This window comes from Oncorhynchus masou, chromosome 9 (genome assembly GCF_036934945.1).
Source record: "Oncorhynchus masou masou isolate Uvic2021 chromosome 9, UVic_Omas_1.1, whole genome shotgun sequence".
NCBI classification, from domain to species: Eukaryota; Metazoa; Chordata; class Actinopteri; order Salmoniformes; family Salmonidae; genus Oncorhynchus; species Oncorhynchus masou.
Window position 1 is genome coordinate 70,223,654 of NC_088220.1, and position 11,842 is coordinate 70,235,495.

Below are 11,842 nucleotides of genomic sequence, written 5' to 3' on the forward strand. Positions count from 1 at the left end.
ATCCCCACTACGAAGGGCATGAACAGAGCTGGCTAATAACGCTCACTAAAAATGCTCATTCAGAAAGAGAGATAATGGAGAGTGAGGAAGGTCTCTTGTTATCTAGTAACAGCTTTAACTAACAATCTTTTTGCGTTTCGGCCTATTGCTCGTAACAATGTGACGTCCTTGACGTAAGCCATGGACGTCTGAGTTGTACTCCGAGCAGGAGCAAGTCCCGTAGGACTGCCTTAAAGTATATAGAGTGAAGTGAGGAAAATCCACAGCAACACATGAATCACATCTTTATGCGGACTGAGAGACTTTATGGTAAAAGCCAAGTGTGAGATGGGTGTGATGGTGGGAAGAAACAATTACGGTACAAGTGGTATAGGGCCCATATTCCACCAAATGGATTCAGGACAGTCAGTCTTGTGGTTGTCATCATGGTAAATAAAAAAGTTGACCAACTAAGAACAAACAAACAGCACGATCACCCCTATCTACTTGACCCCTCCTGCATAAAACACGAAGGTCCAAAACATGTCTGATGAGAAGAAACAAAGTGTGTTGTTTACTTTCAGACGAGTTAAGCAAGTGTTGACCTGCTGCCTGTGGAAGTGTTGACCTGCTGCCTGTGGAAGTGTTGACCTGCTGCCTGTGTAAGTGTTGACCTGCTGCCTGTGGAAGTGTTGACCTGCTGCCTGTGGAAGTGTTGACCTGCTGCCTGTGGAAGTGTTGACCTGCTGCCTGTGGAAGTGTTGACCTGCTGCCTGTGGAAGTGTTGACCTGCTGCCTGTGGAAGTGTTGACCTGCTGCCTGTGGAAGTGTTGATCTGCTGCCTGTGGAAGTGTTGACCTGCTGCCTGTGGAAGTGTTGACCTGCTGCCTGTGGAAGTGTTGACCTGCTGCCTGTGGAAGTGTTGATCTGCTGCCTGTGGAAGTGTTGATCTGCTGCCTGTGGAAGTGTTGACCTGCTGACTGTGGAAGTGTTGACCTGCTTCCTGTGGAAGTGTTGATCTGCTGCCTGTGGAAGTGTTGACCTGCTGCCTGTGGAAGTGTTGACCTGCTTCCTGTGGAAGTGTTGACCTGCTTCCTGTGAAAGTTCTTACCTGCTGCCTGTGCACACGACCACAGCTGGTTTCCTGGTCTGATCCTGGTTCGCCCGTCTAGATGAAGAGCCCTCCAGACACGACCTGGCAGTGTGAACCAAACGTGGGGGAAAGAAAGAGAGCTGTCCAAGGGCCTAATGGTTCCAGAGAGGCCCTCAGCTCTGCATGTATACCACACGCCAGCCCCAATTAGCCAGGTGTACACAGTTTCCTAATCCATGAGAGGAGAGGAGAGGATGTGTTGATACTGATTCTCTGCACTAACGTTTGCTCTCCTCCTCAGTGGTCAGATCGATAGACTGACTGAGCTTCATGGTGAGGACGGATGAGGTAGCGATGGAGGAGGGAATAGAAAAGCAGATGAGGAGTGTGTGAAAAAAGAAACACCAAACTTCATCTTAATAAGAACACATGAGAAAAAAGCAAACTGTCTAGCTCCGGAAACTTTTCTAGTGGATTTCAATTCAAGCATGATGTTAAGTCTCTTACTGACTGTATGCGTCAGGTCATTGGCCCAAGCAACACAATATAAATGGGAGGCAGGATTTATTTACATTATGGAGTAGAGCCAGGCGGAGACAGCCTGGAGAGTAATGCATGGGGACATATGGCCAGAGTGCAGACCAAATTGGCCATTGATTTGTAATGAACGTCCCCAAGCCTCTCAGCAGACAGCTAGCCGGGAGAGAAACCAAAGGCTACTATGTGACATCACCAGCCATTCACACATGCATAGCGTTAATGTTCTATAGCTCTGCTTTCAGACCAGACCCACGGTACTGAGTGTTCAAGTAGAACAGGAGAAAGAACTGGAGAGCCACAGGATGGTACTGTGCAGTATGTAACAAAGAGGCAGGACAAGAGAGGAACAGGTTTGTTTCTTGTTTGGAACGGTACAAGCCATGCAGAAATAGACTGGAGCATAAATGACGTTTGAAGATGACAGGGGGCTGCATTCCCAGTAATGGAGCGTAAACAGGTAGAACTACTCAGATGTTTACTCGGATGTTTACTCGGATGTTCACTCGGATGTTCACTCGGAGGTTCACTCGGATGTTCACTCGGATGTTCACTCGGATGTTCACTCGGATGTTCACTCGGATGTTCACTCGGATGTTCACTCGGATGTTCACTCGGATGTTTACTCTGGTGTTAACTTGAATGTTTACTCTCATGTTTACTCTGATGTTAACTTGCGTGTTTACTCTGATGTTTATTCAGATTTGTGAGTTATATACTATAACTCGATGACTTTTGTCACAAAGGAGACTTATTATTCCATTCAGAGATGGAGATAAAGTAAACCAGATGAACACAGCCTTCAGGGAACCTGCTTTGACTGACAGCAGCTGGGGTAAACATTTCTCAGGGGCAGTGGCTCGATTCAGAGAGACACGCATGCAGAGGGGAGAAGATGGAGGAGAAGAGAATGACAGCATTCAGTTCCACCGTCATCTCAGTGCCTCGCCGCACCGCCTGGGATGTGTCAAAAGATCTATTCAGACTGAGCCCTCTTCCTTCCTTCCCCGGGAGACGGGATCAGACTGAGCCCTCTTCCTTCCTTCCCCGGGAGAAGGGATCAGACTGAGCCCTCTTCCTTCCTTCCCCGGGAGACGGGATCAGACTGAGCCCTCTTCCTTCCTTCCCCGGGAAACGGGATACGACTGAGCCCTCTTCCTTCCTTCCCCGGGAGACGGGATCAGACTGAGCCCTCTTCCTTCCTTCCCCGGGAGACGGGATCAGACTGAGCCCTCTTCCTTCCTTCCCCGGGAGACGGGATCAGACTGAGCCCTCTTCCTTCCTTCCCCGGGAAACGGGATAGGACTGAGCCCTCTTCCTTCCTTCCCCGGGAGACGGGATCAGACTGAGCCCTCTTCCTTCCTTCCCCGGGAGACGGGATCTGACTGAGCCCTCTTCCTTCCTTCCCCGGGAGACGGGATCAGACTGAGCCCTCTTCCTTCCTTCCCCGGGAGAAGGGATCAGACTGAGCCCTCTTCCTTCCTTCCCCGGGAAACGGGATAGGACTGAGCCCTCTTCCTTCCTTACCCGGGAAACGGGATCAGACTGAGCCCTCTTCCTTCCTTCCCCGGGAGACGGGATCAGACTGAGCCCTCTTCCTTCCTTCCTCGGGGGACGGGATCAGACTGAGCCCTCTTCCTTCCTTCCCCGGGAGACGGGATCAGACTGAGCACTCTTCCTTCCTTCCTTCCTTCGTTCCTTCCTTCCTCGGGAGACGGGATCAGACTGAGCCCTCTTCCTTCCTTCCCCGGGAGACGGGATCAGACTGAGCACTCTTCCTTCCTTCCTTCCTTCGTTCCTTCCTTCCTCGGGAGACGGGATCAGACTGAGCCCTCTTCCTTCCTTCCCCGGGAGACGGGATCAGACTGAGCCCTCTTTCTTCCTTCCCCGGGAGACGGGATCAGACTGAGCACTCTTCCTTCCTTCCCCGGGAGACGGGATCAGACTGAGCCCTCTTTCTTCCTTCCCCGGGAGACGGGATCAGACTGAGCCCTCTTTCTTCCTTCCCCGGGAGACGGGATCAGACTGAGCCCTCTTTCTTCCTTCCCCGGGAGACGGGATCAGACTGAGCCCTCTTTCTTCCTTCCCCGGGAGACGGGATCAGACTGAGCACTCTTCCTTCCTTCCCCGTGAGACGGGATCAGACTGAGCCCTCTTTCTTCCTTCCCCGGGAAACGGAATCAGACTGAGCCCTCTTCCTTCCTTCCCCGGGAAACGGAATCAGACTGAGCCCTCTTCCTTCCTTCCCCGGGAGACGGGATCAGACTGAGCCCTCTTTCTTCCTTCCCCGGGAAACGGAATCAGACTGAGCCCTCTTCCTTCCTTCCCCGGGAGACGGGATCAGACTGAGCCCTCTTCCTTCCTTCCCCGGGAGACGGGAACCAACAGCTGGTTTACAATAACACTCATTCCAATTGAGTGTGTCAAAAGGGAAACTCTGAAACAATTTGAAGGGTATTCATGGTCTGAATAGACTCTGATAGCACAAGGAGGAGCTCACTGGGACAGGTTAATCACCGGTAATAGAAAAGCATGTGTTGAACATTTTAAATCCTCCCAAATGATATAATCTTCATCAAATCTCGAAGCATCTATGGTGTTTAATTAAAGGAGATGTCCCCTCTTTCCAGCTTTTTTTTGCTGTGAAGTAATGCTGATTGCGTCAGATCACTGACACACAGAGCAAATTGCTTTTTCGCTGCGGCGGGAACAAGGAGAGAGGAACGAGGAGAGAGAGGGAGAAGAGAGTGAAGAGAGAGAGAGAGAGAGAGAGAGAGAGAGAGAGAGAGAGAGAGAGAGAGAGAGAGAGAGAGAGAGAGAGGAAGGAAGGAAGGAAGGAAGGAAGGGAGGAAGGAAGCTGGGTGGAAGTTCAGCCTGTTTAGCCTGTATTCAATATCCTTGTTTTCTGTCACGCGCCTGAACTGTTTCACCTGTCCCTGTGATTTTCTCCACCCCCTCCAGGTGTCATTTATTTTCCCTAGTGTATTTATCCCTGTGTTTCCTGTCTCTCTGTGTCAGTTCATCTGGTATGTTTAGTCACGTCAACCAGAGTGTTTTTCACTGTACTCCTTTTCTATTCTCTTTTGATAGTCCTCCCGGTTTTGACCACTGCCTGACTCTGGACTACTTTCCCACCTGCCTGCCTGCCCTGATCTTAAATCTGCCTGCCTTTCAGTACCTATTTGACTCTGAACTGGCTTTGACCTTTAACCTGTACACGACCATTCTCTTGCCTAAAACTTTCTGGATTAATAAACATTCTAAGACTCCAACCATCTGCCTCCTTTGTCTGCATCTGGGACTCGCCTTGTGCCTTGATCAATTTCATAAAAGGTCTGTCATCTTGACTACAATATCTACACCTGCAGTGTGTCAAGGAACGTGACATCCTCTCGGACGATGAGAAATACTCTTTCTAGAACATCACCTCTCATCACAACCTCCAAGATCTATATTCATACTCTTTTATATAACATGAATGGCAGTCAAATGTTACTCTTAAAGACAAGCTTAGAAGATGGTTGTATACATTTTTAATAGCCAGTAATTAGGGGGGAGCTAAAAAAGCTGAGCAGAGCTCGATTATGATTTCTCCTTGCAAGCGTGTGTGTGTGTTTGCATGCACACACACACACACACACACACACACACACACACACACACACACACACACACACACACACACACACACACACACACACACACACACACACACACACACACACACACACACACACACACACACACACACACACACACACACACAGAGAGATGCAGTGTTTGTGTGCTATAGGGAGAAAAACAACCGCTACAATTAGAAGAATATTCAGGTCAAGCTCAGAGCTCCAACATGGAAAGCTTAACTTAATAAAACATAAAGGACAGCAAAAATGAGGCCTTCATAATTGGACTCTGTGTGCCAAGCCTCAGACATCACACATGGCTTTAGATTGATGACACTTGTTCTAATATTGCAATACAGAGTGATTGATGACAACTTCAAATCTGGAAAATGTAACATCTCTCAAACGGATTCTTCTTGCTTTTACACACACACACACACACACACACACACACACACACACACACACACACACACACACACACACACACACACACACACACACACACACACACACACACACACACACACACAAAAGCTTGTTCTAAAACCTACCCTTCAGCACTCGTATGGTTGTCCGGGGTGATTGATAATTGAAAATGAAAAGCTGTGCTCTGCGCCCACACAGACACCAACGGGGAATATGGGCGGGCGCTTTTGTTCAATTCACTACATCACATGAACATTTTTCTGTGTCCAGATCTACTTGATTCAATAATTTAAAACAGGAGGATCCATTTCTGTGTACATGCATGTGTGTTTCCATGTGTGTGTGTGTGGACTCCAAGGGTGTGCATGTGTGTGTGTGTGTGTGTGTGCATGTGTTTGATGTTATTCTAGCTGAAGCCAGTCTTTCCTGCACCAGCCATTTGTCTCAGCTCTCTCTCTCTCTCTCTCTCTCTCTCTCTCTCTCTCTCTCTCTCTCTCTCTCTCTCTCTCTCTCTCTCCTGCTCTCTCTCTCTCTCACTCTCTCTCTCTCTCTCTCTCTCGCTCTCTCTCTCTCTCACTCTCAGTTAGCCGTACTAATCTCCTATCAGACCTGTGTCAGTAGATGACAGAGGTGGCAGTGCAGGGAGTCCCATACAGACCACCACCCCTCCAGCCCCAGCCCTCCAGACCTCCACACCACCAGCCCTCCAGACCGCCAGCCCACCAGACCCCCAGACCACCAGCCCACCAGACCACCAGCTCTTCAGCCCTCCAGACCGCCAGCCCTCCAGACCCCCAGACCACCAGCCCTCCAGACCTCCACACCACCAGCCCTCCAGCCCTCCAGTCCCCCGGCTCTCCACACCGCCAGACCACCAGCCCTCCAGACCCCCAGCCCCCCAGCTCTCCAGTCCCCCGGCTCACCACACCGCCAGACCACCAGCACTCCAGTCCCCCGGCTCTCTACACCGCCAGACCACCAGCCCTCCAGCCCTCCAGTCCCCTGGCTCTCTACACCGCCAGACCACCAGCCCTCCAGCCCTCTAGCTCAGCTCAGCGCTCGGCTAGGTTTTTTATCAGGGCATCAATATGGAGAAAACAGACACAGAGCCTCACTCCAAAGCTCACAGACATTACTTGGTACATCTACTTCATCATGCCCATCGAGTGTGGATGTTGACGGGAGAACAATAACAAAAACAGCTGATATTGTCAATCATTTTGCTGCTTTTTACTTTGCCATAATGCTCCCCAGATTTCAGCTCCTCTGAAATACAGATTTAGTTGGTCACTGGAAAAGGGGACATTTGCAAAATGTATGGAAGCATGCTAAACTGTGTCCAATCCTGAAAGACAGCAAAGAACCCATTACTCCTGCCAATAGGTGACCAATCAGTCTGCTCCCTTCACTCAGTAAGATATTGGAGGGTATTGTGAGTAGACAAATATAGGAGTAGCTGGAAAAGAATGGTCTGATTACAGCCAATCAGTATGCTTATCGCAACAACCATTCCACTACCACTGCATTGGTTGATATGACTGACCAGTACCTCAATGCTATGAATAATGGAAGGTTTGTGGGTGTAATATTTTTAGATTTTAGTGCAGCATTTGATTTAGTGGACCATAAAATAATTTTGACAATATTATTGCATTATGTTAAGGAACAGCATTGAATTGGGTACAGTCATATCTAACTGACAGGAAACAGTCCACTTATATCAATGGGTCATTTTGTTCCCCTTTTAAACTGTGGAATACCGCAGGGCAGCTGCCTTGGACATCTTCTTTACTTAATATATACCAACAACCTTCCTTATGCCTTATCTGAAACTCAAGCTACTATATTTGCAGATTATACTACAATTTATACAGCAAGACAATCAGTTTAACAGGTACAACAAGCTCTACAAGTACATCTTGCAAATATCAGGGAGTGGGATTACCAGAACAAACTTGTTTTGAACACCAAGAAAACCAAGGTTATGTTGGTCTGTTCCACCAGGAAAAGGCCAACACAGCATGGGATATAATTAAGTATGGGGGGAGTACAAATTGAGGAAGTGGCAGAAACCAAACTACTTGGTGTGCAGCTAGACAACTGCTTATCATGGTTGTCTCAAATAATTAATACTATGTAAAAAAAAAATCATGCATGATCAGAAGGATAGCTAAATATTTACTGGGAAAGTTTCTTAAGCAAACAACCCAATCATTAATTGAGAGTCAGGTGAACTACTGTTCTGTGGTCTGGGGACATCAGGAAGTTCAATTAGGAGGCTGCAGATTGAACAGAACAAAGCAGCAAGGATTGTTTTAAGGTGGAGATATGGTTGTTCTGTTGTAGTCATACTCAATGCTCTTGGTTGGTCATCAAGCAATAAGATAATTGAAAAGAACAGGCTTATTTCATTTAAAACGGTCAAACTCTATTCACAACAGTATTCAGTTGGTAAGAGGCAGACATTCAGTAAATACTAGGAATAGATTGTCCACATTCTGTGTTATCCAGACAGAAAAGAGAAATAGGCTAAATAACATTTTGATTTAGAGCAATAAAGAAATTGAACAATGTATCTGAGCAAACCAAAAACCTTTCAATATATAAATTCAAACAATATTTTAGAACCATTTAAGTAAAATATATTGGCAGGTTGTGTGGGATAGATGAAGGAATCAATCTATATTTTCAGACAGTTAGAGTATTTATCTGGTCAATATGTCAGTGTGTTATGTATGCTTGTAACAGTGTTATATGTGAAAACTGTATTTTCATGTTTAAGGACTCTTGGAAGATTAGTCCAAATGAGGACAAAACGATCCTAATAAAATAAGATCAAAACTCCCCTTTCCAGTCTACTGTCCTCCCACTCATAGTTCATGGTGGTGCCGGATAGTTGTGGAAAGTGTCCGAGCACAGGGATCCGTCGCACAGGGACAGTATAAGGGGCAGAGAGGAATAGGATGTTCCCGGGAGAGGGAACTGATTCTCTCCTGTTCCCATTATGATTACAGTCCACCCCGAGAACCATATCAAGAGTGGACGCTCAAAAGCGGCAGCATCACTGGCCTCATGTGCCCCCTATCGGCCAATAAAGACACAGCACTCTGCACCATCAATGATAGTGCTGAGATTGTATTGTAATTTTTATTATAATTAGGGAGGAGTAGCAGGGGTTATGCCTTCTCGCTATGAGCAGACACAAACGTCTTCCTCCCCTATGATTCTCACAAACACAACATGAAACCAGTAGAAACACACAATGTGCTGTGAAACAGCATGTTGACATTAGAGCCCCTGACACACAACTACGCAGGCTTTTGCATCCTGCCCTCAATTAATGCAGCCTATGAGATTAACTATATCTATGGACAGATTGTAAATACACTCAGGGTACAAAAAAAACAAACATTTGCCCTCAGAACAGCCTCAATTCATTGAGGCATAGACTCTACAAGGTCTTGAAAGCGTTCCACAGGGATGCTGACCCATGTTGACATCAATGATTCCCACAGTTGTGTCAAGTTGGCTGGATGTCCATTGGGTGGTGGACCATTGTTGATACACACAGGAAACTGTTGAGCATGAAAAACCCAGCAGTGTTGCAGTTCTTGACACACTCAAACTGGTGCGCCTGGCACCTACTACCATACCCCGTTCAAAGGCACTTAAATATTTTGTCTTGCCCATTCACCCTCTGAATGGCACAATCCATGTCTCAATTGTCTCAAGGCTTAAAAATCCTTCTTTAACCTGTCTCCTCATCTACACTGATTGATGTGGATATAGCAAGTGACATCAATAAGGGATCATAGCTTTCACATAAATTCACCTGGTCAATCTATGTCATGGGAAGAGCAGGTGTTCTTAATGTGTTGTACACTCAGTGGACTGTACATTGATTCAACAACAAAAAAATATGGAGTATTACTGACCAACCTTAAGTCAACCTATATTTACCCTCACCCATTCTTCATCAATTTGTCACCCATTTTTAGCACAGCACAATGCTATCAATTTAATATGGGCTCCAGCTTTTAGCTCACTGAGCCTCTCGCTCAGTGCTCAAACTGGATTGATGGAGCCTCACATTAGCTAGAGTGCTTTTACAGGTGCTTCTGTTCTGCAGTAAATTGCAGCTTCAGAGGTTCAATAGAAGGTGACTGATAAGGACAGGGATGCCCATGGACTTCTGAGGTCAAAAGGTCAGGCTGATACTGTGATGTGGGATCAATGCAGAATATGAACATTCCCTCTGGGGCCAGGTTTTCCCAGCTGCACGTGTGAAGGAGCTGTTTAATAGCTATTCTTTATAATATCGGATATGTATTCGTGGATCTAAAAATCTGTATAAATTGTGGTTATAATAGGTTGATGTATTACTTTATCAGATAAATATGTGCATGATTCTGCAAAAGTCTGACGTCTTTTCCCAAAACATTGATACCCTCCCTTTTTTCTTCCTTTGTTCATACTGTTCTATTCTATTAAACATTTCCTCAAAATCGTTTTTTTATCTCAGTAAATTCAGGATATGAATTGAAATACCAATTATTTAAATATTGTACCGTATTTATCTTCAATTCGGATTTGAATTATTTCATTGGAATTTCAATACTTCCTGATGTGACACAAACTGACGCACAGGGGCACTCAAATATGGAGGAAAAACAGAAGCAAACATATTCTGCAGATTGGATATACTGTACATGTATGATGGGTCTGCCATGGTCGACGTTGTGTGACATGCATGTTTACGTGAGTATCGTGTGAAGTACATCGTGGGTGCAAGTCAAGACCAACCTTTTAACAAATATTAATGTGGGTAGAATTATCAGATGCAGGCCAAAAAAATATTGTCTGGTTGTCTTTATAGGTTTATTTATTCCAAACTATCCTAACCCCTCTACCCATACAGCGCGCAGCTCGAGGATTTTCAATAAGATAGTACTTTATTCAGTAATGTTGTCAAATCAAAGGCAGGAATAGTGTAGCCAGCTGTAAAACCAATGTAGGTCATTCCAACGTTCTTAGAACTAATATACATCTTATTTCATGATTAGATCTCCTTTGAACACACTTCTTAAAATATGAGATAGACATTGACACGATATTCATGAATTATTAAAAATGATTGGCCCACTGCCAAGCAAGAATTAATTACATTTTCCATCCATGTAGGTTATATATGGGCCTATAATTAATTAAAATACACTTCAAAGGACATGATATTTGACACAAATTAAGATAGGTTTACCACACTTTATTAGTCTACGATTGTCTAAGTTGTTACAATACTTACAATTATTTAAAGTTTGGATTTGTAATTTGCTTAAATGATTTCTAAATTACCATCACTTGTTAATGTATAACTTCTTTAAATGAATGTGTTTAACTAACCGGATAGCCAATTGCAATTAGTATGGCTTGTGGTGAATTCTTCATTGCAGGCAATACACAGGCTACTGTATCGCCTAAAACTATAATATAGCCTAACAATATAATAGTAGGCTACAACATCTGCCGTTAATATAACGATATATCCTCTTCTCTACGTGAGTTCTTTGAGAAGAATTGCCGTAAGGGGACCATTTAAACCTCAGTATAGGAGGAAACGCAACCGATAGCCAACTGTGACTGACCTCCCACAAACATATCTTAATCTGTAGTTTCCCAGATGGCCTACCAACAAAAAGAGTCACACATAATTGGATACAGTGGCAAGATAACACCGGCGGGTCGGAAACAGAATTGCATTGCAATACACATGTGCACAAGCGACCAAATAGCCTTCCGTTATATGATTGAGCATCTTACCTTCAGCGCCTATGTCCGTCATCATTGCAAAGAGAACCATCATAACGACTTTGTAATCTCGTGCCGCACTCATGCTTCCTTTCAGTAGCGGTCCTCTGCCAACAGAAAAGAATGTCCTTGGGATCAACACTTTTCCTTAAAACGAAATAGAGACTGCTCGTGCTCTGCAAAAGCCACTTGCCGTGAGACCTCGGGATCGCACACTGCGCAGCACAGGCGCTCCACACTTATGAGAGCTATGTCCTGGTGTCGTTATCAGCTGTTAGACAGAGACTGTTCAATTCCAACGCTCGCTAAGTCGATTTCTCGTTGGGTATGCCGTTCTCTTTCTTCAAATCAGCTCACCATCGTCGTTTCAGCACCG

At 45.6% G+C, this 11,842-nt stretch overlaps 1 protein-coding gene across 2 annotated transcripts in view; it reads right to left on the reverse strand.

The window, feature by feature from the left end:
- Window positions 1-11,842, reverse strand: part of sez6b (seizure related 6 homolog b) — a 133,825-nt gene that overhangs the window by 121,941 nt on the left and 42 nt on the right. For both annotated transcript variants that reach the window (XM_064975089.1, XM_064975088.1), the window contains exon 1: window positions 11,479-11,842. This exon is cut by the window's right edge and continues 42 nt beyond it. In XM_064975089.1, the coding sequence (XP_064831161.1) occupies window positions 11,479-11,551 (73 nt within the window). In that variant the 5' untranslated portion in view covers window positions 11,552-11,842. The remainder of the gene's footprint in view (window positions 1-11,478) is intronic.